The sequence below is a fragment of the Myzus persicae genome, unplaced genomic scaffold, assembly GCF_001856785.1.
Source record: "Myzus persicae strain clone G006 unplaced genomic scaffold, MPER_G0061.0, whole genome shotgun sequence".
In the NCBI taxonomy this organism is placed as follows: domain Eukaryota; kingdom Metazoa; phylum Arthropoda; class Insecta; order Hemiptera; family Aphididae; genus Myzus; species Myzus persicae.
Genome location: NW_019104189.1, coordinates 35,436 through 62,720, shown reverse-complemented (window position 1 = coordinate 62,720; position 27,285 = coordinate 35,436). Strand labels below are relative to the sequence as shown.

At 30.0% G+C, this 27,285-nt stretch overlaps 1 protein-coding gene across 1 annotated transcript; it reads right to left on the bottom strand.

The window, feature by feature from the left end:
* Nucleotides 1-624: 624 nt before the first annotated feature.
* LOC111039760 (MFS-type transporter SLC18B1-like) lies at nt 625-26,163 on the bottom strand. Its single transcript, XM_022323379.1, has 12 exons — nt 25,905-26,163; nt 25,367-25,666; nt 20,545-20,640; nt 11,840-11,913; nt 11,586-11,733; nt 10,934-11,002; nt 10,704-10,815; nt 10,449-10,564; nt 8,773-8,963; nt 4,483-4,578; nt 4,212-4,380; nt 625-1,603 (listed from the first exon to the last, which is right to left on the bottom strand). Exons 2-12 carry the CDS (start codon nt 25,469-25,471, stop codon nt 1,274-1,276), a joined length of 1,506 nt encoding a protein of 501 aa, XP_022179071.1. The 5' UTR covers nt 25,472-25,666; nt 25,905-26,163; the 3' UTR covers nt 625-1,273.
* Nucleotides 26,164-27,285: the final 1,122 nt, after the last annotated feature.

The window sequence follows — 27,285 nt, the reverse complement described above, 5'->3', positions numbered from 1 at the left end:
ATTATATTATGTACATACACTGAAAACTGGTTACAATAGTACTAAGTACGTATACATTATATGCGTGTTAGAAAATAATAATAATATTATGGCAATTACGGACAAATCACAATAATATAATAATATTAATAAAATCATTTTGTTAATTGTATAAATATATATTATCATTACTATATCGGTGTTGTTGTATACTGTATACCTACGAAAAGGATCCGTGTCTGTGGTGGTGCATGCTACGGTATACTAATATTGTTGTAGGGTAAAAACAAAATAAATGTTCATCGGTATAATAATAATATTTTACAATTAAGCACTACATTAAAAAAAAAAACTAAAAAAATGTATATAGGAAATCGATATGTGTTTATCATTATATACGTAAAAAAACATCGCTAATATCAATAATTATCACCATTAAACATATAATTATTTTATTGGTGGTGCAAATATGACCGGGCGGTTCCTCAATAAAAAAATATCACCAATACTCAAGGAAAAATATTATAATTTATTATGTTTAATAATATAAAAAACCGATCTATTTTCTTTAAAATATATATTATATAAATAAAACGATATCTGTAATAATAATAAGTATATTAGGTATATAATTATTATTATCTGTATGAATATTATTAAGAGGGGGGGGGGGGTAACATTGAGAAAAACAGAAGCGAGACAGAGAGAAATAAAAATAAAAATCATTGTGTATAAGATACGAATTAAAATCAATAAAATACATTCACACACACACACACACACCCACACAACTATAATAATTTGTAAGAAATTGAATATTGCGTTGTACCAGTGATAACAATAATATTATGTTATTATACGCCCGTTGTTGCGAGATGCGATTTCTCAGTCAGTGGGCGAGAAGAGATAATATTAAAACTCGAACGATATCATTAATACTAACACTGTTATTGACTAACTATGGGCAAATGCGCAGGGTAAGGTGTAACAATGTACTGTGCACTGTACTTGAATGTTGAATGTGTGTTCGGACCAGTGTACGCGTGTGGTTGTCGATGGTGGAAGTGGGCGCCACGATTGGACGACCGACTATAACGACACGCATAAATGTATAAGGGTATAAGTCTAGTCTCTGATAACGCTGTTATCATAATGCGTGTGTGGTGGAGACTATAGAGTGTGTGTGGGTGGGGTCCGGGGGATGATGGCTTGCATCGTTATCGTTGTATTATCATCATCATCATCATCATCGTAGTATAGTGTTTTGGGAAGGTGGTAGGGGGGGTGTGTTGATCTAGATCCTCGACTCGACGGCCAACGGGCTGCCCCGGGCCTCGGTCCTGGCCTCGCTGTTGATGCGCATCGACGACAGGGACGTGCCCAGGCACGAGTTGCTGAAGCTGCCATAGGTGGAACCGAATCGGTGGCTGGATCGGAACGAGTGGTGCCCGTTGATGGTGTAGATGGGAGACTTGATCCCGGAACCCGGCACTGGCGCCGCGCTGGTCGGGTCAACCGCGTCCCCGCGGCCGGCGAACCCAACGGTCGAGTCGCTCATGCCGTTCACCACGAACTTCTCGGACGGCCGCCGTTCCAAGCACACGAAGAAGAGCAGCGCGATTCCCTGCAACAAGACGGCTTACACAGTATTACACGAGTTCGTAATGATGATAATTTAAAAAAAAATATTTGTGTAGTATATGAAAAAGAAAACGACAGTAGTCAGGAGGTACTTAAACTGTAATAGTATGTAATGATATAGTGATAACAGACAATAGGTACATAGTGTTTCAGAACTTCAAGTGACGTTTAGTAGTTATCATATTTAATCGCTCAAAGAAGAAATCAAAGTCAGAATATTTATTTTGTAAGGAAATATCTCTAGGCAGAACGAGTTTCTCGCGAAAATAGTATTATGAGATGGGGCGTAGAGAAGAGAAAGAGATCTGTGACAATAAATTGAACATGATCTATTAAATACGAATAGTTAATGATAAAATAATTGATAACGTTGTGTAGGAATGGTTTATCCACTGTTTCATGACGAATGGCCGAGGTGGAAAATTCCAGTTGGGTACAAATTGGATCGTAGTTATAGGGTTCTAAAGAGAGGAGATTTATAGTTTAGAAGCTACGAATTTCAAAAAACGCCTTTGAACTCGTTCATTCACTCGCATTCATAAGTATAAAGCGCTTTAAAAGATGACGAGCCTTTAAATTCAGAATAAGTGTCGTTTAATAAAATATAACAACTTTGAGATTTTACCCTCATAATGATATTGCGACTTGTATATATGTGTATTGTGTATACAGTTTGCCTCGGTGGCATGGATTGCATTTAGCAGTTGTTGTTGCTTAGTAGAGGGTGGACAAGTGCAAATATGTTCTGACAAGACCACCAAAAACCTAACCATTACTATATTACATATACTTGTGAAAATTTTGTTTATATCTACATATGTTATTTAAGAAAAAGTCCAACAAATTAATGTGCTAACTGTAGAAAAATTGTTCTCATTTACACGATATTTATATTCCAATATTCCAATATTCCAAGTATTTAAATCATCAATACATTTTAACTTTTAGTGTGTTTTAAGTGTATATTTACCTAATAGTTATTTTATATTAGTAGTAGACCCGGATTAATTAACGGGTATATTTATTATCGCAGTTAACGTAAAAACTACAATAAAACACACCTACCACACAATAAATCGAGTTATTAGAGATTATCAAAATCAGCAAGTATAACAAAAGGTCAAGGGTTTGTAGTCCAAACAATCAAATAAAAAAAATTATTGTTAGGACGTGCTGCTTTATCGTTATTTATAAACAAAAATTGTTAAGGAAAAGAAAATCGGATATAGGTGGAATAATTACTTTTATAAAACTGTGTTAAAAATAGTTGTAACATTGTAATATATTATTTACCCGAACGTACTAAAACAATTTTTATGACGTGGATTATCATTTTTTAAATATCTATAGGTATCTAATATTATAAAAATATAATATCATTTTTTTTTTTTAATGAAATACTAATATGTGTTATAGTATTTCAACCATTTAAATAAAATTAATATTGAAAAGCACAGAAAAAAAATAAAAAACTTATACTTCATGTAATTTAAAATTTGTTAGTTCAATCTGAAGAATAATATAACAACCTGCTTTTATTATGATTACTTTATTAAAAGGAAAATCATTAATGTATGAGAAATCGAGACTGAGAGAGGAAAAAAAGGTTTTTTAAATTTTGTCTAATGAAGGAGAGCAGGGCAATTGATTAGCAAATTATGGAAGTCACATGCGGACCCCTGCAGTTAGAGGGTATAGAATGGTCTGTAATTGAGCCTCAATGAAAATATTGAAATAATGAAATTCAAAAACACTGGATACTGTGTAAATATATTGGTTCGGGAACGATGATGTACGTGAAACTATATATAATCTTCGAAACCATGAATTTCTCATCGAAATTCTCAAAGGCGAAATGGGGCTTTCGACCGAATGTCATAAATATACATCAATATATAATACGTACGCATAATAAATAGTGAGGGCTACATTTAAATATTATGAGATGGCAAAATATAATATACGGAACAAAACTATTCAATAATATTTCTTCGGCCTCTTTTTTCAGTTGAATTTTCGATTTATTCATTCAGTTGCCCTAAAAGAAATCTCGCTTATAAGTCTAGGGTTTGGCACGTATATACGAGCACAAAAACCATTAAGCTTATGTATGCGTCCATGACTGTTAAAATATAAAAATTCATTTCTTTATACACATATATAAGTGAACGTGAAAAATAATGTCAAATTGACCTTAATAAAGAAAAATCTTTTACACGTGCAAGATGCGATTTTGCGTATTTCAACTCTCAATAATCAGAGTCATACTTTTAATCTGTAAAAATGATATGATTTATTTATATACTATTATCATTCTATAACGTTTTTTAGTATGGATATGCAAAATATAGTGCAAATCCCGTACCCTGTTTATACGCTATTGCAACATGTGATATTAATTATTATCATCAAATACTGAAATACTTAAATATATATTGCTTATCGAGTTCTATGTATTATTTTTGACTGTCAAATTTACACGAAATGTAATATCATTGAGTGGACAGCTCATTGGAATACTTAAATGTGCAGTTTTCTTCATCAATATTAGTCACTCTCCCTATCATTATACCACAAAACATTTTACTCACCAATGCGATGTGCAATGAAATCTCAAAGTACGTGCCGTTTTCAAACCCAACCAAGTCATACAAGACGCCAGCTATTGACGGGCCCAAAAATGCACCTAGCGCGAAAGACGATGACCAGATGCCCGACAACAGTCCATAAGTGTGTATGTCGTTTGGAAAACCGCTATCGCTGCAGAAAAAATAAACGTTACTCACCTAGTTAATACTTTTTATTTGCATTTTTTTTTTTTATATACTTTATAAAAATACATATGCGTGCATTATAACTTACAAGGCAGCTGTCATGGAATCTACGAACGTGGGTACGCAGATCATACCCAACGCGACTCCTTGTATGATCAATCCAATAACCACCCACACCATGGATCTAGAAACAAATACACTTCACGGTTAAACACATACAACTGCAGTTTGTGGTAAAATTTGATAGGATTTAGACGTTCTATATTTACACTCTCAGCAAACGAAGATGAACGAGATAAGACGAAAAAAAACATTTCATTTCTCGTTTAAAAAGGAAAATAATACAGAACACGAACACGGGTACATAGAAATGAAAATGAATCAAGAAAACAATATTGTTTATTAGATTACACAAACCACCCTCATATTTTTTTTATTATTATTATTTCGAGCGCGTCGGTATATTGAATAAATTATTATGATGCTCTCATATATATCTATCACGAGGTGGTGAACGATACTTGTAAAATATTTACAAGTCATTCGTTCAGACAGTCCTACGTTGGAGGCATTAAATATACATTTTATTTCACTTTTTATTTTTGAAATTAAATTTAATACGTCCAAATCTAATCAATTTACTTTTGATTCGAATTGAATAGTGAAATTCGAATCTTTAATAATTCGGGCACACCACATATGTACATATCGACTGACGTGAATACAATTACATTATACTGTAGCGTCAATGAATAATTAAAATTAAATTGATAATAATATCTACACAATTTAAATTTTAAATTTTCTATTATTCCTGATACATCGACGAATAGTAAAATCGGCATATAACATATAAAATAGTTGTTTAAAAATTAAATATATATTTTCTTACATTATTCAACTCTATAATTTTATTGTATTGAAGTATAAGAGGTACTTCCTGTACCAATACTATAATTTGGGAAGTACCAAACAAAATTTGTAAAATTATAATCCATTTTCTTGTGTTGTACCTAGAATCAACGGATTTAATTAATTTTACTATTGGCTGTGCATAACTTATGCATTTTTTTAGAAAAGATTTTTCAACCCTTCATTTGTAATTTATTAAAACTAAAACTGTATAATAAAAATGTTTGTTTTATTTTTGAATACCATTAACAGAATTCTTCCTAATAAATTACATATTCATTTTTTTACTTTATACCTACATAATGTTTTATTTTTTTCAATCGTGATTAATGAGCGAAAAAAATGTCATTAAGAAATATTGTTTAAATCACTTTATTTATAAACTAAAATACTGACTAAATCTGATATTTTAAATAGACTATAAATTAATTAATTTGTTTATGAATAGTAGTTTTATCTATGTCAATATTGATAGTTGACATATTTACAATATGCTTTAGAGTTTAGATTATGATTCAGGAATATTTTTAATATTGAATTTTGACTGGAGAAGTTGAAAAGTTTCACTATTTTCAACTGTGAAAGTTGTATTATTTTAAACTATACAAAATTGACGAATGAAATTGAATACATTTAGCAATTATTATAACACTAGAATGGACGACCACATGTCTATATTTAGAATAATTCCATATTCGGAATTGTTATTCGAATGCGAATTCTTTCTTTCAAAATGTTTTTTATGGCAATATACGACTGACTCGAAACCATAGAACTAATCGCTCCGATACCCAGCCCACCTATATATTATTATGTCCTCGTTTTTTACTAGAATTTAAACAAAATATAGTCCATTTTTTTATCATGAGTTCAGTTCGTGTGGTTTAATATATAATATGGCACTGTGCGCGACCTCTACTGCTGGTATTCTAATCTGAGCTCAATTAGTTTCAAACATAAAAATAATTCTTTTCAATTATAATTATTTCGTTACATAATATAGGCCCAGGTACAAAGTTTTAATCAATAATACATATTAATATCATATCGTTTTTGATACAGTTACTACGCATTGAACCTATACCAACAATTAAAAATAAAAGTACATTTTATTATTAATGAGAATTCGCAGCCTTCAGAAAATTGTTATGTAAAATCGGCAGTTTAATTGTATGATACTACGATAAATAATACAATTCACAAAATATTAAAATTATAACATTGTCAATAAATAATAAGAATTTTTTACTGTATGATCTACTTAAAACATAATTTTATTTGTGAGGTTTTTGAAAGCACTTGAATGGCTTCATTGAGTTATAAATCAATTATTATGTTAGGCAAGTTGTTAGTTTGAGTCAAGTTCATAAGTAGTTAAATTGTATACAACTCGCATATATTATGACTGGCAGTATTGATACTGGTATTCATGTACCTATTGATCAGTATACTGCCGTACTAGTATTTTGAATTTTTAGATGTTTTCGATTTTTTAGTGATTTTGTTATTTATTTGAATACAAATTACACGATATAACTAGCATGACAAATCCAGAAATCCTGTACTTGGTATCAATTATGGTCAAACAGTTCCAATTTTAGATTTTAGGTACAAAAACAAGTGCTTATTAAACTTTTTATATTTTCGATTATACTGTATTTCAATTTATCATTATTCGATTTTCATTTATATATTTTTTTTTATTTAGGTTACGGTTTTTTGATTAACCGGCATTTCGGTATACCAAAAATATCACCAGTCCTAGTATGAGTATATGTCGTAATAATTAAGGAGGTAGTGTGGTACAAGATTTTCATAATTTTAGCTCTTCATAATTTTCACGTTCTGACGAAAACAAGGTATGACGTTAGTTTGACAATAACTAATTTTTCTATCGTATTCCAAGAAAACAATATTAATTATTCTGATTCTGACTCGTAGGCCCGAGACAAACACAACATTTCACTATAATAAGAGCTATTATTATAATATATTTCCAAAAATAAACTTTATTAATACCGCGGACGTTGTAGGTATAAATGTGTATAGGATAAATGATACTTAGGTATTTAAAAAAAATGATAAAAATATCATATCTTACAGGTCAAAAGCGTATTAAAAATTGTCTTTTGTATCCTCAAACAGTTACGACACTGAAAATAAGGAACCAGATAAATAACGTGGAAAGTACCCCCACATCCAGAAGACAGATCACCATTATGTAGGTAAACAGTATTGACCATGGACTCAGGAAAAACGCATGAAAACACTGTACTGGCAGAGGTAAAATATCTTAAGGTGGAATAATTTTACTTTTTCAGTAGACAAGAGAAAAATTGTGTCAATTGTCGAACCATATGATTAGAACGATTAAATGTGCAGTAAGGCAACATTTCTCAAATTTTTCCTCGGCTGACACTCTTAGAGTATAGTAAAAATGATTGCTGTCCCCGTAATAAAAATAACTTATTCTAACAATAACAAATAAAAATAATTTACAGTGCGACAAACATAACTGTAAGGTAAAGAAAAACTTTAGGTATATGCAATAGGTTACTGGTACATTAAAGTGTTTTTTTTTTTTTTTTGTTATTCGTGTTTATCGTCGTATCCGAGATATGATTAATATTTCAAAACCCTAAGATTAACACAAATACGAAATCAAAAATTGTTATTGTATATCGTAATATTCAAGTAGGTAGGTGGGTAATAATATTTAATATTTATTAAAATAAATAAAAAAAAAAAATAATAATTATTTATTTATTTATTTATTTTTTTTAATATTTTTTTTTACATAATATTTAAGCGCGCTGTATGTTTTACGTTTTGTTTTGTTTTGTTCATTTTCATCAAAGGTTATGACATTTTTCATAAATAATATACTGCGCAGTAAAGTTCCTTGAATTTTTATAAACAGATTAAGTTGTGATATTTGCTTGAGACTTGAATTGATCGATTACTTACTCTTATATCTGGTTCAATTTCAAAAATATTTCTACTTTTAGGTTATTTTTATACTACGTCAATGTCTATTACAGTTTGAAATAATATTCGAGGTTCGCTATGGTTTTTTCTAAAATGTATCAAAATCTAGTGTTGGTTGGCGGGCAAGTGGGGGAAGTTAATAATGCTTAAAGCGTCCTCAAAATATACAATTAAAAAGAACCACGCTAAAGACATCTTCAGTGATTGTTCATTATTCATATGTATATGATATGAAATTAAATTTAAAATAACTTAAATAGGTACTGAATTGTTTTTTTAAACTTGAACTTTTATCGTCTATTGAATTGATACACTTTGGTCACACGTGTTGTTTTGTCAGATTTAAGAACACTCGATAGCGTTAGTTCGCTATACATCTATCGTATTGCTGCGCGCATTATCATTATCACCAAATCGATACACATAGGTACCGAAATTCACACTTAAATAATGTAATATTAATATTGTTCGCCCGTACTTTGTTATTGGCATGAACGGAGCCGGACCGACTATAGAGTAGCTGACGACGGTTAGGATTGTCCCGACGATCATAATTTTTTTTGGATTCAATCCGGTGTCGCAAACGTATCCGATGACGGGCGCTATCAGTGCGTACGTTCCACCGCTGATGATGAACACGAATCCGACGTCTACAGATGAAAGTCCAAACTGCGGAACAAACGCATGAATAAATAAATAATAATAATAATTGTCTAACGCGTTGTATTATTACGCGTTATAATATAATTTTTTCGTACACGGGTGTGCCTGATTAAATTTTGATTAGACGATCTGCCTTAGATAATATATTACAATTTAATGAAAACCATATCGGGGCCCGTGTCGAAATACACGTATACGTATAACCTCACTTACTATAACCTTGCAGAGAGTATAACTATATCCTTAAACTAGTTCATAGATCTACGTGAATGTCACGTCAATATTGTAGACCAAAAATGTTCGCAAGACCATTAATTAATATTACTGATACCTAGCAGAAAATAATTGAATTCTCCATGCAAAAATCTGTTGTCCACTGCAACCGTTAGTAATTATTTCTAATCGAACGATCAACATACAAAATGTTAAAGCATATTTTAGATGTTTGAAACTTTGAAATGACGGTTGAAAAAAATCTGTAGTCCCACCGAAAGTTGTTCATTTGTCAAAAGACAGTTGGTAGGTATCTAAAAGTTTTGCAAATTCTTTAACGACTCTGTTTTTCAGTAGGTATACGGTATACACAAGCGAGACTTCGTAATAAATGTAGTTGAACAACAAATAAATTAAAACTAGCAAGTGTATTACAAGAATATATCATGTTGTTCCTCTATAATTTTTTATACAGCTATTGAAGAGATATTTCCAAACTGAGAATGTAATGTGTATAAATCAATAAGACACATGTTATAATGACAATACTCACGCAGTAGTTACACTCCAATTTCAGACGAGATATCGTCACTTATTGCCATAAATTATCATTGACAAACGACTTTAGGGTGAACAAATTTCCCGCTATTAATATCGTATTTATTGATATAGTCACAATGCCTACGATCACGATTTTCTTTTCTCTGGGTTATTTTCAGTTTAATATTCAAGTACTGTGTATATTATAGAGTATACGATATTTTATCATTTATTCATACTCGTGTAACGATATATTATTCAACTCTGGCCCTCCACATCGAGTTTATTTCAGTGAGACCAAGCGAAACCAAATAAAAATAATATAATTTATCGTTGTCGGTACACGCCCGGCAATGCAAACAATTTGGTTATTGAGTATAATGTATTAATGTATACATAATAATAATACATACCTACAGTAAGGCTCGGGTGTTTGTTATAATTCAACGTCAATATTTAAATTGCCCGAAACATAAGAATCGCGTTCAGATAATAGCTCATAACTAGTATATATTTACATTAGATACTATCTCATTTATATTATTGTCGCACGTATACAAATAGAAGTAGGTACTCGATTCGTAAAAGACTCCCAAAAACAACGAGGCAACATAAAAATGTTTAATTAAATTGTTTTGAGTAGATAGTAGGTACTCGTTTGAAAGAAGTACTTATATAATACACATAGACCTGCGTTATTGCGGTCGTTCGGTGTTTTTAAAATTGGTAGGCACTCACCCCACGAATGTGTGGCTCCAACGTGGCTGAATAATATCCCATAGCTGTGGCCGTTATCACAGTTGCAATAGAGTTTACGAGTACTGTAGGAACGCTCATGAGGTGTGTTACTTTGGCTGCAAAGGACACAATGTAATCAATATTGAACAATTAAATATCATTTTTTTTTTTAAATATGTTTGTACAACGATAATATTAATTGTATTAGATATCATTATTATAATGTGTAACGTTGTTACGGTTGTAAACACTCACTTTTAGCCTTGTTTGGACTGGGCACGTCTTGTTTCATTAAAATACACACCAGGAACGACGTTCCAAGTGTAATGAAACCCATGACCACAAACGGCAGTGAAAATCCACCAACCTGCCGAGCAAAACACGTTATAATAAAATACAAACAAAAAAGTATAGGTAACCAAGTCGAAAGAATATTTTTATTTTTGTAAAAATATTAATATAGGACCATTAATGTCTAAGCTCACCTCGAACAGCAAAGCGCCGAGAGTCGGTCCGACGATATATCCCATTCCATAACATACTTCAAGAGCGGACTATAAAATAATATAATATATATAAAGATAGATCATTAGTTTAACATATTTTTTTATTCATTGAATATTTTAAGAGTGTGATTTATTGGTATACCTAATCGTATATACTGTATAATATACTGCTTTAATATTTTGAGCCCTCCAGTGGAATTTCTTGAAATTAGTTAGTGATGATATTTGGGTGATAAGAGGAGTTTTGAGTATAGTAAGTTTGTTGTGAAATCTTTTATAGTGCGTAAAGGCTAGTTTTTTTAATAACATGTAGGTCATTATGTAAATTTAGGTTAGAGACATACTGTGGGCATCCAGTTATTATAATTAAGTAGGTAATTGCCTGAAAAACTTCCAGAGAACAAATGTTGAAACTTTGAGAGGTTATGCTTGAATCCAGATTTGGATTCAAATTATAATTCAATTTCTTTTTGGTATGATCTTTCCAGGTGACTATTTTTTAATACAATTTCAAACAGTTTTTGATGAACATTTGAAACACTTCACCGCAGGAAATACAAGAATGACGCTGTGATTTGTGGGGGCGAATACACAAAATCATTATGTTGTATACAATATTAAATATACGTACGAAAGTGCTAGCAACAGATTCAGGAAAAGAGACGGCTGTCAGCGAAAACGCGGCTACCATCGCGCCCGTAGCGCCCAAAGACTCCAACACCCTAAGGCACAGCGATAACAGCAAGAACATGTTTCTTTCGTCGATGTACGTCAAATATCTGTAATTATAAAAAAAAAAATACACGTTATTATAGTCTTACGTGTACGTGTAATTGTTATATCTTTTTAAGGATACGAAAAAGAATATTTTTTTGTTCACGTTACCCGAAAGCAATGGTCGACAGAGCGTTCAATACGATGCCAATCACCAACATATATTTCAGCCCAACCTTTTGTATCTGAAATACATAATAATAACTATTAGTAACGTATTTAAATACTTTGTACAATGGACATGTAATATATGAATTTTTTCCCATTTAAATAGTTCGAAATATTACTGTTGGAAATAATACACCAATATAACATGATAATATTTCTATTTATAGTAAAATTTTATTGTTAGAGTGACTAGATCTGTATTTTATTGGCCATTGCAATTTTCAGAAACAATTACTACAATATGAGTCTTGTCATTTGCATACGTCACTTTGGACTCTGAGCGAAGCAATAAATGTTAAAATAATTTTACAGCAAAACCAATATTCGACAAAATCGATTTTATTTTTTTGATTTAACTCAAAAAGAATAATCGTAGATACTTCAAATTGTGACTTAAGGTTTATATTGACATTTTCAAAATATTTGGACTCTTTCTGACTATTGAGTGTTTAAAGACATTTGAAGATGCAATATAAGCATTCGGGCACTTAAGTTCAATTTTAGACGAAATTACATATTTATATCAATATTTTAAACGATTTTAATTAGTAATTATAAGTTTATTCATTTTAATTAGTTTGTTGTAGTTCAAAAATATTATTCACGTGGACTTGACAATTTTAGGGTAGGTAAATTATTTTAATTTTTTAACACATAATTCAATTTTCAAATGTAATGTTTTTAGCAAAAAAAATTCAATCTACCATATTTTCTAACAGTAAAATTAATTACTTTAATGGCAATTTAAATAAACCATGATAGACATTTATGTTTCATAGGCTGACAGGTATCATTCGTTTAGACTCATTTTTCGTATGCTTTGAATTAAAATTTAACACATAATATATTACAGTGACTACCTCAATGGCAAGGGGCATTCGACATCTATTGTACAGCAGAGAGAGCAACCACTTTTTTCATAATTGAAACCTGCTTAAAATGTCAGGTTAAGAAAAACTAACGAGTATTATATGCTTCAAGACCGTTTATTTTATTCAGAATAATATAAAAAGAGGGCATTTTTTCAAAGAATATCTACTGCGTGTTTATTCATTCTTCCCAAATACAATGCAGTAAGTAGTAGAAACACCCAACTTCTCTAGTCCCAATAATTTATCAGTGGGTTACATCATTTGAAAAGTGAGTATTTGTTTAGTATTTAGTCGAAATTTGATTTGTTTTAAAATAATTACTTGTTGAGGTTTTATCTCTAACATTAAGTGTCCAGATCTGCTAGAAGCCTTCTTTATAATTACAATTATTATTATATTTTGTACAAACTATGATGATTTAAAATTGTATAGATCTACTAAAAAAAATGTCACATATTTTTACTTAGTTATTCTATGTAAATGCGTATATATTTTTGTATTCCATGTACTTTTCCATCCTTTGGAGTATAGGTTGTATAATAATTTCGAAAATAAATAATACATAATTGTTCGAAGAAGCCTATACAATTCTAAGCACCCTAATTACGTTTAATTGTTAATTCCTTTTAATATTATAGTATACTTCTAATTGAAACCATATTAATATAATCATAACTTTTTTTTAAATTTAAGATATTGAGCTACTAGTAATAATTAAAAAAATTATAATTATTGTCATAAAATATAGACTTTTAACCTATTAAGTAAGTATGTTCGTACAACAAAAAACACGATAGTCTTAAAAGCCATTCTAACCACGGTCGTACATTATTACCTAGATATAAGTTATTATTAATATTAGGTGTATATTATCCCATATTGTTCGTTTTTAAATCTAAAAAATATATTTTAAAAACCTATGCAGTGTACAATACAAACAATATATTTATTTTTATAGCTGTAAGTTGTCATAACTGATTGAATAGGCACATACTAATTTCATATGTTTACTCTTGTGGTAAATTTAAAAAAAACAACTATTATTAAAAAACAACCATTGGGTTCGACTATGCACGCACTTAACATTTTGAATGTAAGGAACCTCTATATACTACATTTTATAAAATCCAGTGTAAAAATTGACTTTGCTAAAGTTATTTAATTACATGATATCGTAACTTTTAAAAAAAGGTTTAAAATTACAACGAATACTCTGTAATTTAGGATTATAAAAAAATGTGTAAATTGTTTTAATACTTTTTAGGCACTTTACTTTGATTGTTATTATGTAATAACTTTTTCATTCAGAACCACTACGAATTATTACTGTCCCCTTTGTGTACACGAGTATACAAAATATGTTTGTAAATTAATATACGTATTTATAATAATTATTTTTCGTTTATTTCCTAATCACTTGTAATATATTCTTTGGCCTCCCTCGTCCCGCACAAGACACTATCAAGGATTATTTATGTAAATATTTTGTCAATCAGATTTTTACCTATCTTAAAAGCAATTCCAATGAAATACAAATAGTACAAAGTACCAAATAACATTTTAAAGTAAGCCAACATAATTTTTTGTACAATTTATTATAAAATATTTATATGTATAGAAAAAATATTATAAACTTATGAGAAATAAGTTTTGTACGTTTTATCGGATTACAGTGTAAAAAAATTGTGAGTGCGACCCCTGCGATTTTTAAATCTGTATAAAAAAAACCCCGTACTTTACGGCTTACTGTCGAGTGCCTACTCCAATTCCTGTCGTCCCATATACGTAGCTATATACACCGCAGTAAAATAAATGTATAATACTGTGTACAGTAACCAGAAATATACGTTTTCTTTGTTTTCACAGCATATTTTATTATACAGGTACGTTATGTCTTGTGTATACCTACCCATAATATATTATAATATAATGTCACGTGTTGTATTCTTTTCAGCAATATTTATTTACGTGATAATTCGCGTATAATATTCCGTCTCCGCGTCTAAAGTGAAATTAATAAACTAAAAGGTTGTAATACGTGTACACGTATTGTGGAGCTTATTAAATGTATCTTTTCACGCGAGTGTTATTCGTGAGGAATGGCGTCGTATAGGTACACAGTTATTTTAATCGCTTGTTTCGCACTCTGAAGCAAAGTTATGCACCTCAAGCTCACAATGTAATCGTGCACATATTTCGACAGTTGGAGGTATTGCTTATAAATGCAGAGTTGTAATAAATAGTTTTCAAGACCAGAGAAGCCACTCTGCTGTATAGAATGTCTACAGTGCACATTGTCACTAAGTAGGTCACTGTAATGAATATGTTAAATTTGAATTCAATGATAAATCACCATCGCCAGCCTCTATATTTCTAAGAATATTAACTTTTTTAATAATTTAATCACATTACGAGAATCAATTTATTTTGCTATTGTTTAATAGAAACTATGGTGTATTGAACTAATTTTGCTAAAAACATCGTATATATAATATAATGTAATACCTAATTACTATTGTTATTATTATTATTTTTTAAGGCATCAAATACATCGTTTATTAGCCTACAATATTTTACAAAATTAGATTACTATTATTATTATTATAATTATTATATACGTATCATATTTATTTTTCAATTATTATCAATTTATAAGACAGTACCGACTTAATGTGGTATTATGCCTCGTGTGATGTAAATCGGTTTATGGAATAAGTAGGTTAAAATTAGTCAAAATAATTTGAAAATTGAATAGTGTACCTATTTGAAATAATAATATATGTATTGGCAAAATCTCCAAGTCACTATGATTGCCATGTTTGAATTACAACATAATAACTAAGATTGTTAAAAGAAAAGTCGTTGAATTTTGTTGAAATATCTGCAGGTTTTTTCATAATTAAAAGATATAATGTCTATAAAAACAAATATTTTACATTTTGTGTATTTTTGATAAATTTGAAAAAATCTTTAAAACGACGCCATACCGCATGCTTTGTGTCAATCTTACAAAAACATAACATAACACATTGTACGTTCTGAATAATTAATTTAACTCCGACATATTTAATCTTAGAGTAAATTGACCTATAATCAAATTTAGTAGTAAGAATATTATCTAGTCGATGACAGGTTTTTTCTATACATCAATTTTAAAACGAGTAATGAGCATTTTAAGGTGTACAAACGATTTACTATTTTAAAATGCTCATAACTCGCTTTAAACTAACTAGTAACTAGTAATGTATAGGATATTTGTTATAAGTTATAACTTATAATCATTAAGATAAATTACACATTTTACACAAGTTCGTGGATTTACATAACAGAATACGATTTTGAGCATCAAATTTGTTCTAATATTCAATTATGAAGGTTGTTTCTGAGAGACAATTTATTCAACTTTGTATTTTTTGACATACAATTCATACAATCCCAGTATTATTCTTAATTATTGGGAAAAACTAACAAAAAACCACTTGTAAATATTTACAGAAAATTAAACATCAGATTTGTTTTATTGTCATATAATTAATTATAATGATAATCAGAAAGCTAACTTTAAAGACTTAAAAATTTTACCAAATATTTATGTATAAGTATTTTCTAGAAATAATATATTATTTCAAATTATCAAAAATTATGTTTTTAACTGTTTGGTATTCAAATGTGTACTAAATTGATTATTAAAATGTGAAATATATAGACTATACCACAAATGGTTTAAGTAATATTTATTTTGTATTTTCAACAATATTAATTCTAGAAACTTCACTTGACACATTCAACTATTATTTATTTTATATATAATTCTTTATAAGCATATTTGATTTTCAAACATATTTTAACTCATATTATTTACGTATATATTGTAGCAATTATAATGTTCTAATCATTAAATTTTTTTTCAATACATATTTAAAAAAGTTTTATCCTTAGTAAAAAAAAAGTGCAGTATAAAGTTCCTCATAAGTTATATTTATAGCAATTATAAAATATCGAAAATAAACTTAAAATAAATGTTGTTGTTTTTAATCGTTTTGAAGTTTAACTTTTTTGAGATTGGATATCAAAACGACAAAATATAACGATTTATTACTGAATCGATTTTAGTTTTCTTGTTATAATAAAAATATATTATTCGTAGAAACTTTAAACTTTTCATACCACGAAACCAATCACACCGTTCTATGATACGTCAGTATTGACATATAAGTTTTGCCAAAAAACATTGCAAATTAAGGCAAATTATAATGTTTTTTGGCGAAAATTAGCTCAACCTAGAAATAAAAGATTTAATAACATAAATGTATAAGATAGTAATTAATGACTATCTTTAGAAAAAAATGCTGATCAATTTCATCCCTTTCACTCAGTATCGTTTTACCGTTTACAATAATTTATCATTGAATTAAAGTTTAATACGTGCAATAGCCTTCAAAACCCAATAACGCAACAAATCGAATTCCTCAGATTTTAAAATTTTATGTTTAAACATTAAGTAAAATATTTACAATATATAAAATTGAGAACGTGAGAAATACATTTTTTTTTAAATAAAAATGAGTCAAACTGTAAGATTTAAATTTGGATTATTGGATTATTGGTATTTTTTTTGATAATATGTCATGATAATATATGATATATATATATATATATATATATGTCGATCTGGCCAAGTTTCTGTACATACTGTACACAGCACACACTTTTGCCGTTATGCATTATATATTACATATTATATAAATACATACACTTAACATACCCACCCGTCACGACAAAAGCGCGACAATGTCACCGACTGGGGAAAATATGTCTTTCCACATTTATAAGGCACACTGTATGGGCCTAAGCCCGATAAGATGGTTCAATTGGTAGAAGTTTTTTGGTTATCATCACGTTCACGCCGATAAAGAATATTATTATATATATGTATATATAGAACTGCAGCATTTAACATATAATTTTCATACAATCGACGGATTAATGATTATAATATAGGAATAGAATTTTATCTTAATAATTTAATATGTTTTTTTATTGGCGAGATGTAAATGTGTAATTATTAAGTAAAATGCAACGCAGAAAAGAACACGTTATGACGTATAATAACTACAGGTGATGTTTTTTAGATACGGAATTTAATATGACATTGCTCGAAAAAAAAAATGAAAAAGGAATTTGGAAGGCATTAATTTAATTTAATTTTTGTGTCGTTTCGTTGTTATATAATATTATTTTACCTAAATACCAAGCGTTCAATATTTGTGTTTCAAAAGAGAAAGATAGCCCCTTTAAAGTGTAAATATTTGATCTATTTTTTGTTCATAGTTTGATTTTACTTATATCTTTAGCAAAAATGCAAAACAATAGCGAAATTTACAAATAAATTCAAACTGGTATAGCATCATCTTTTTATTTTTATTTTTTGACAATGGATGGTAAGAACCTCAAAGGGTTTTTTTTAATGTGCCACTGCAGTTCAAGCTTTTCCGTAAAAATAAAGAACTCTTATGATAAAAGATAATTTATAAATAGTTTTTACTACATTTTATATACAAGGTGATCCATTTAAGTGGCTACACTCATTATTTCAAACATTTTTCTTTTATTATTTGATGTCATTTCAAAATACCATTTCCGAAAACAATATATACCTATGTTACTATTTTATATAGTTATCGTTTTTAATTTATTTTATTTTTTGGAATGGCACCAGTTTTAATTTTCATATTCCGAAGCTAAGTATTATTCGGAGTAATTTTATCTATACAAATTAAATTCAAGTCAATTCATTAATTATAAGTATTAAAAGCTTAGATTAGCGGAGTAGTGGACAACTTTTAGCGAGGTACGCATAATTATTATGCCACTCTACTTAGCTTTCTAACTTGAAATTCCTAAATAACTGATTAACTAATCGTCCAAAATTTAATTATATAAACTGGAATATTCCGAATAATATTTTGCTTTTGAACATTAAATTAAAAATCCGTGATGTCATTCAAAAAAGTAAAATAGAAAAAATATAGTTTTTTTGCTAAAATGTTGTTTTGAAATTACATCAAATTATGTAAAAAAAAGTATTTTCGAAACAATGAGCGGGTACACTTAAATGGATCATCCTGTACACTTATGGTAAGTAGTAATATCATTTCTAAGCGCTTTGATCCATATTTTTTTTTATCAACCATATTTGATTCTATAGAGAAAAAACGTTTCCGTATCTCGAGTACCAATCATGCTGTCTGAAACATACAATACCACCTCGTTCAACATGACCACTTAAAATTTTCTCATAAACATTCTAATCTCCGTCTCTTCATCATTGTTCGTTGCTTATGCCAAATACCGATAAAGTTATAGATAAATATCAAATATATAATGCATTTCAGTAGTACTGATTCCGTTGACGCGGTGATTAAAAAATAATATTAAAGCGACACGTTTTATACATTTATAATAATGGTATGGGAATTTAGAGAAAAAAATTCAATTATAATATAATATGTATAAATCGAAATATAGTTCTAACGCTGCTAATATTATGACCGTTTGAACTGTACGTGGTGTGAGTATGAGTGTGTATAGAGGGGGTGTTCTGCTGGTAAAGTTTGGTCCCGGGTGCGCCGTCAAAAGTAGTTACAAACGTTGTTATGTGATTATTAGTACCTATTGTCGAATGTGAGTATAACGACTGTTTAATCTAAACTATGGTCTTTATTTTAAAACTACATAACTCGCCATATCATCATGTAAGCATATCCAACCTGATATTTGCCACAACAGGCCTGTAATTTAACAAATTAAAACGATTTTGTTTATCTGATTGCGTTTTAGTGGTTTTAGTGTCGTAAAATACAAGAAAATACGTAGGCCAACGTGTAAGCCCGATTCCTTGTGTACCTATACGCTTAAGATGTATATCGTGTACAGCGTACGTGTCTAGAGTTTAATGTACCATCAGTAGACACTAGGTATAAAGTAGTTTATTTTTTAAAACGTATATTGAGCGGAACTTGAAAATAATATTACATAATATTGGTTTAACGTTATTTAACATAAAGTACTCCCTACTCCCTACTCCCCTTCTCAGAGTTGTTGCATCTTTTTATTTTGTATACCTTTTCGGCTTCAAACATATTATTATAAAACAGAGGTGATGGGTGACTGGCGGCCTGCAAACCTCATTTCTCTGGCCCTTGCTACATTTTCAAATCAGGTACTTCTCACAATATTTCAGCGTTTATCTGTATTTATAAACTACGCGTTGTTTGTAGACAATATATTCGTACAATAATCTAATTGCACTTGAAATTGAAAAGATGCTTACATTAATGAGACTTATGTGAGTTAAACAAATTCATTTTTATCTGCAAAAGTGATTGACGGGTTCTTTTAGGAAAAAATTTCTTGTTGACAAATATCCATCTCCATCTTTACATTGTTTATTGATTTTCCATTTTTGCATTAAAAATGTTACCTATCTATGCTCTGTCCATCTAGATTTCAAAGTTCTAAAAATTTGCCGTCTAGTAACTCTGAGTTGCACATCTCTGTTATAAGATATCAAAATATACTTATATTATAATTAACCATAACAGCTATTGTCATGTAATAACATAATAAACAATAACTTCATGATTTGTATCAGTACAATAGGTACAATAATTTAAAGTTTAATGGAATATATTGATTTAAAACGTGATTATATTTTTGAATGCAATATTCTTTTCAATTTTCCGAAACAGTACAAAAAATAAACCATTTACTTACCAGGCTTCCAAAAACTGGAGACGTAATGAATGCCACCAGTTCGAAGCTGCCGAAGACGAAGCCGTATTCTGTAGCTGTACATCCTTTCTTCTCGGCCTAAAACACAAAACATATTATATTATATTAATTAATATATTATTTAACCTATAGGTGTTGATCAAATGTGAACAATATCGTTTCATCATATTATAGTTAATTTATTATAATATGGCAATTTACTACTAAGTCTTTGTTTCTTATTGATGATGCCTAAGTTATAAGTATGTATGATATAGATCAGTACACTAAACACTTAGTAGCACTACTCAGACAGTCAGACTCACTATACACAACAATACAGGTAACTAGTTTTTGGCGTCTGATATGGACACGACCTTCGTCAACGCTTAAAGCGTTTATGGTCTGCACTCTATTTTATAACAATTAACAATAATATAAAAAACAATTAAACAAATAAATTAATAATCCACATAATTACATCATGCTCTATAAGTGAGCATATTGTACAAACCACAGACAAAGCAAAATGGATATTATGTGATATTAATTTGCACACGCGACTGTACAACACACATCCCGATAAACGGGAATAAACATTTAAAAATCATTACTAGTAAAATATGAATAACTTGAAACATAATATTGCAGTGAATTATTATGCAATATTATTATCATTACGATTTATGGAGGGCATTATTGTTTCGGCGCGTATCCGCATTTTCATGAAAATAATGATGTTACAATATAATAATACGACTGCCATTATTACACCTATATATTTATATTACGAACCGGATAGAGGTAATATGTAACCTGGTATTGTCATTATGATTATCATATTTTATCATTATGATACTCATTTTATTGAGAGATTAAGCGATTTTGTGAATATACACGTGTCCAAATCGTATATCTTAAAAACTTAAATGAAACCGTACAACATTTCTAGATAGTATACCTACATATAGTAACGGCATATGGTACATTCTTATATATTACTTATTACTTATTAGGGATGGAAATTGTTATACTACAATTTATGATTATGATTCAGCAACGAAAGAGCAAATACTGATAAACGAATATTTTGTTAAATGGGCAAAACTGTAATGCGCATAGGTACATATTATCATAGCAATCAATGAGTATTAAATTATTATAATACCGTTAATTATTAAATTGTGCATAAATTAATGTGTTCCAATATTATTAGTGTGTACCTATAGCTGTGTGGGTATTAATTTATCAATGTTATCCAATTAACGTTTAATTTACAATATTTGGTAGTTCAAATTAAAAATAACTAAATTACCACTGTAGGTACTGAAAAAAAAGATTCCGTGTTAAAATATGACTTATATTAATTTGTTCTGTTTAAAATACTATGAACCAATATACACGCAAGACGTTATCGTAGTTTTATCAAACGTTGGAATTTCTATCTTATTGATTTTACTTTAACTACTATGAGCAAACCACAGACATTCGACTTAAATTGTTTTATTAATAACTAAATGATAGTACTTAAATATTATAATTTTTTCTCTCCACACTTAAACATTTACGAAATTAATAATTATCATCATCCACTGTTCTATTGATATCTTGTTCAAACATTTGGTGTGCTCGAAAATTTGCAATATGAAAAAGTGCAATCAAATAACCGAAATAAATTGTGTACTCCTCGAAAATATTATTAACGAAAAGCGAGTTGATCTTGACGAAATAAGTTTTAAAATTAATATTATCAAATATTATAATAATATGCAGGTAGGTTATTTTAAGATGTTATTTCTTAAAACAAACGTTTTCAGCAAATGTTTATAGAATCATAATTTACACACTTTTTATACAAATACGCAACCTATACCTCAAGTTTGTAATTATTCTTAATTTGTTTTTAGACGATTAAACTAATTATAATTATTAAAAATTACAATACAGTTACAAAGTTAGTTAGCATTGTAATAATAATGCAATTTATTCAGTTCATACTATAAATACTATGTACATAAGAATACGTTAATTTTTAATTGTATCTTCGAACATTTCGATTAAAAACTAGTAGGTAGGTACTTAAAAAGTGAATTACACATTACAGAGTAGTTAGGTAAATTGTGTACTTAATCGAACTCAAAAGTTAATTAATTCAAATTCAGTCATAGATTTATTATTAATACTTAAGTTTAGTTATACATCATAATGTCTTCAAATAAATTTGAGTTAAAAAAAAATTATAATGATCTAACCACAGGTATCTCAAGTTTCTAAACCAACTATATTATATGGATATTTAAAAATTAACTTATAGGTAACTTAATTGTGATTACAAGTAAACAATTTGCCTTGAGTTCGTTATAAAAAGATAATTAATTATGTTATTGCATTATAAGAACTTAAATAGATAAATATATGAATAGATTATTTATAAACGATTAATTAACTACAAAACAGTTAGACACATTTTATTGATATGATAATGACAATGAATATTTAACGTAACTTCAAAAAATTGTATGCTCCCGACTTGACTCGGAACTAGTTTTTTTTACTAACGATTCAATTTAAAAACGATAAAAATTAAACTAGAATGAAATTGCCGTCTGCCGTCCAACTCCCAACACGCTAAGTATGCGTCACAAGGACGACATTATTTTATATTTTTTTAATAGAAAACGCATTTACGACCGTCGAGAACAATGCAAATTCATATGTGTACCTAATCGAACGCGGAACAGCGTTCAATATTATGATATAACATTTTGTAAGTATCAACCGACGTTTTTGTTTATTTTTATTCGGCGTTCTAAATTACAAACAAAAATCACACGTGTTTATTATAAAACCATTACGTCGTAATAATTCGTCTATAAATTATAATACCTACACTTCTTCAAGTAAGCAGTAATCCACAGTACTATACCATATTTTAAAATATAATTATTATTATTTAAAAAATGTGGAACATGTGATGTCGATATTGAACGCCACGTGTATAACGAATATAACTTAAAGTGGCTTATACCGATATAAATCAGTGTACAATATAGGTACCTATAAAATATAAATTATAATGTTATGAGAAAAAAAACACTGGACGTGTGACTGAAAAACATTATTTAAACTTTAAATTATCTGTTTACGCGAATAGTTATTGTAAAGTACATTAATTATAGATACCTATAAGCTATTTTGCCTATTTTATTATGATCCATTTGATCAGAGCTCGTTGAAAAAATAAATTATACATAATATCTAGACAATGTTATTTATTTTATTATGATCTCATTACAGAAGAAACAAATAATTTATGTTATATTATTTTCTTTATAATAGAAAATATAAGTTGCCAACAACAGTTTTTAAGCAATATACCTAATTAATATTTTATAATCTTTTATAATTCTTTGATTTTTAAATATTATAATAAACACATACTTATATCTTGTTTTTCTATAATTATCAATATGTTGAGTTTATACTATCATGTATCAATGAAATTCGCTAAATAGTAAATAATACATTTAATTAATAGTTTACGATAGTTACACGATTATTATTCATCTAATCATTATCGGAAATTATTTTTCATGCTCCTATCATTGATTCCAATAATTGTTCATATACTATTATTATTCGTACCAAAAAAAATCTCAACGTCTTTTTAGACTCCGCAGAAGACTTGGAAACTCTTATAATATTATAGGAAGACCCCCTGAATTTTATAACAATAAATATTATTACTATACAATAATAATATGTATGAATGAAATGCGTAAGGTGTAAATTGTCTTAAATTTCATAATTTTGTACAAATTTGTATAAATCGTCGGCGTTTAATCTAATCGTCTGATCTAATGGAAACTAAATCATAAGAAAATGAAATTTAAGTCTACAATTTCACATCATGGACAGACGTGGATCGAACCGTTCTTTATCATTATTTTGAGGTTAATCACGTCCATTGTTGTTATCGGATAACCCTCGTGTACCTATAATTTACGGTAACAGGTAAATAATGGCGAAAAAATAACAGAATATTAAAATATAATATAACACAAGACATAATAATATCCTAACATCGGAGTAGTCCGTTTGCGCATTAAATCAGTACCCCATTTGAGCGAATTTTCGTACACCGTTTGGCCGAACTTTTGCTGATGATCAAGTACCATGTGGGTGAAAATAGTAAGCCGTTACGGCGGTAGAATTTTCTTTCCCATTTGAACAAACTTTAGATAATCAGTATTTGAATAGAAACTATAAAGAAAAATTTCGTACACTGTTGTTACTCATTGTAAATTTTATAACCATTGTTAAATTTAATTGAAATAGCTAAAACGATATAAAACACTGTATTTCTACCTATAACACGATAACCACAATTAAACATCTATTATTATACAGCAGCTGTACTGCTGTAGTTGGGTGTTAAACACGTGAAAGCACAAAACAATAATGTATTTAGTTTTGTTCGATAACATATAGTTTATTATACTAGCCCAAACAGTCTATTTTCTTCGAGCGCTAAAGCAGTATCATTGTAATATATGAAACTCGCCCTAAAGGTGTATCTATTTTCAGGTGGAAAAAGGTTAGGGTTCTCCCGACCAGAGACTCGTTATATCTATACTAACATAATATTACACGAAGCGTACAACTCAATAATATTAACGTCGTTCAACCGAATCGTGTATGTTTGGGAATACTGTTGTGCGATAAGTGCCAGTGTGATTATTAGCGTTCTTCAGGAAAATCGTATGTACAACGGGTTATTGTCAGGGAGGTGGTAAATGTGGGGTTTTGGGCTGTGTGTACTCACCTCTTCGGGGTAAAATGGCGCCTGCAACGATATGCAAATGGCGCAACAAAAGTGCACGGACCCGACCACGGCCAATATTATCCATTCGGAGAGTGTGAACTTCATGGTGGCGGCGCCCTCGTTTCCTCGGGGCTCGAAGGATGTGGTCGTTCCGGTCGGTGCGAAGATTTATATAATGCGTGGCGACGATGGACCACTAAAAATCGTTTAGTTATCGTGGCACGATGATAACAATATTATGTTCTCGGCGGTGACGATGTCTGTGCGTGCCGCCGGCTGCAGCGGATGATGGATCGTACGCTGGAAACGACGAATCGATTTGTGAAAAATAAAAACAAAACACGCACACACACACACACACACGGGCGCGCGCGAACGGTTTAAAGTTTAAAATAATATAATAATATGATTATTATATCGTAAATAATATCGTCCGAGTCGCGCCGGTCGTACGATCTTTTATATTAACTATTATAATACTACCTATCTACTGTTGTCGACAACCGACTGTCGTCGTTATTATTGTATTATAATATACCTATACTAGATATTATTCGCGCCGCACACGCACACCGCGGACTGGACGCGTAAGCGATGGCGAGTGGTGACTATTGTGTACCGACTGACGGACTTGCTGTCGTCAATTTTAATTCGAAAATAATAACAATTACAATAACGTACTACTCGGCGATCGACGCGCGGGCGAGTGTCGACGCGCTCGACAAACCGGGTGTACTAATCGCGTCCGTCCGAAACTCGATGTCCGCACACGCACGTACACACACACTGCACTTAGATTAACACACACACACACACACACACGCACAGTGATCGAGAAAACCCGCAGACGGTTCCCGATTAGTGAGCGCTCAATGCGGTATTTTTAACAGGTGTAGCAGTAGAAATCTATAGATTATTACAGTATTAATGCGATTTGTTGTTTGTATATCATTGTACTATAATAGTCATTGTTATCACTGTTCTAATAAAATTATTATTCGTGCCGAGAAATTATTATACTATTTTAATAACAAATAAAAGCGTGTACACAAAAATTTCATATGTAAATATATATATATATATATACATGTGCGTATAGGTATTATCGCGAAAGATAACAACATATCGCTTCGGTGTGCGCGAGCGCTCTTGTTCGGTTCAGTGTGCGTCCGGGTCCGGCCGACCGTCGGAAGATTTTTACGGGATACCGTCGAAGATTTGCAGAAGACGATGATAATAATAATAATTATTATTATTATAATGGCACGTATTATGGTAATGTCCAATAGTAATTACCTGACGACTACGAGAAATAAACCCCCGCTCGATTGCCCGGCGGGGAGTGCTTTCTCACACGAGTTATCACGGAATAAAAATGCATAATAATAATATTACAGTATCTACACGTGTGCCCGAATACTGAGCCGCCTGGTTATTTATACATGGTACTGGCTATTACTGACTGCCTACCATGTCAGTGAAGTTGGCCCCCCAACATTGTCCGATCAATTTCGGACCTGTGCCAATATTTTGCAAATAGTTTGCAATAATTTGCAAATCTATTTTCAGAATTTGCAAACTTCAACTTATGCTGTGGGAATCGTTTCAAAATTGAAGGGGCCAACTTCACGCAGCCCCCCCACATCGTCCGATCGATCTCGGACCGGTGCCAATATTTTGCAAATAGTTTGCAATAATTTGCAAATTCAATTTCAGAATTTGCAAATCACTCGCTGCCCCGCAATTTCCATTTTAGTGTGGGGGGGCCAACCCTACCTGCGCACCGTAAGATGACAGACAGAGAACGACATTTATGATTGAATTTGTTTAAACATTTGTAACGATTTACCTACCTTAGTATTTGTACAAAAAGTAGGTCCCGAAAAAAAACTTTTTTAAAGTATAGGTATGATTTATAG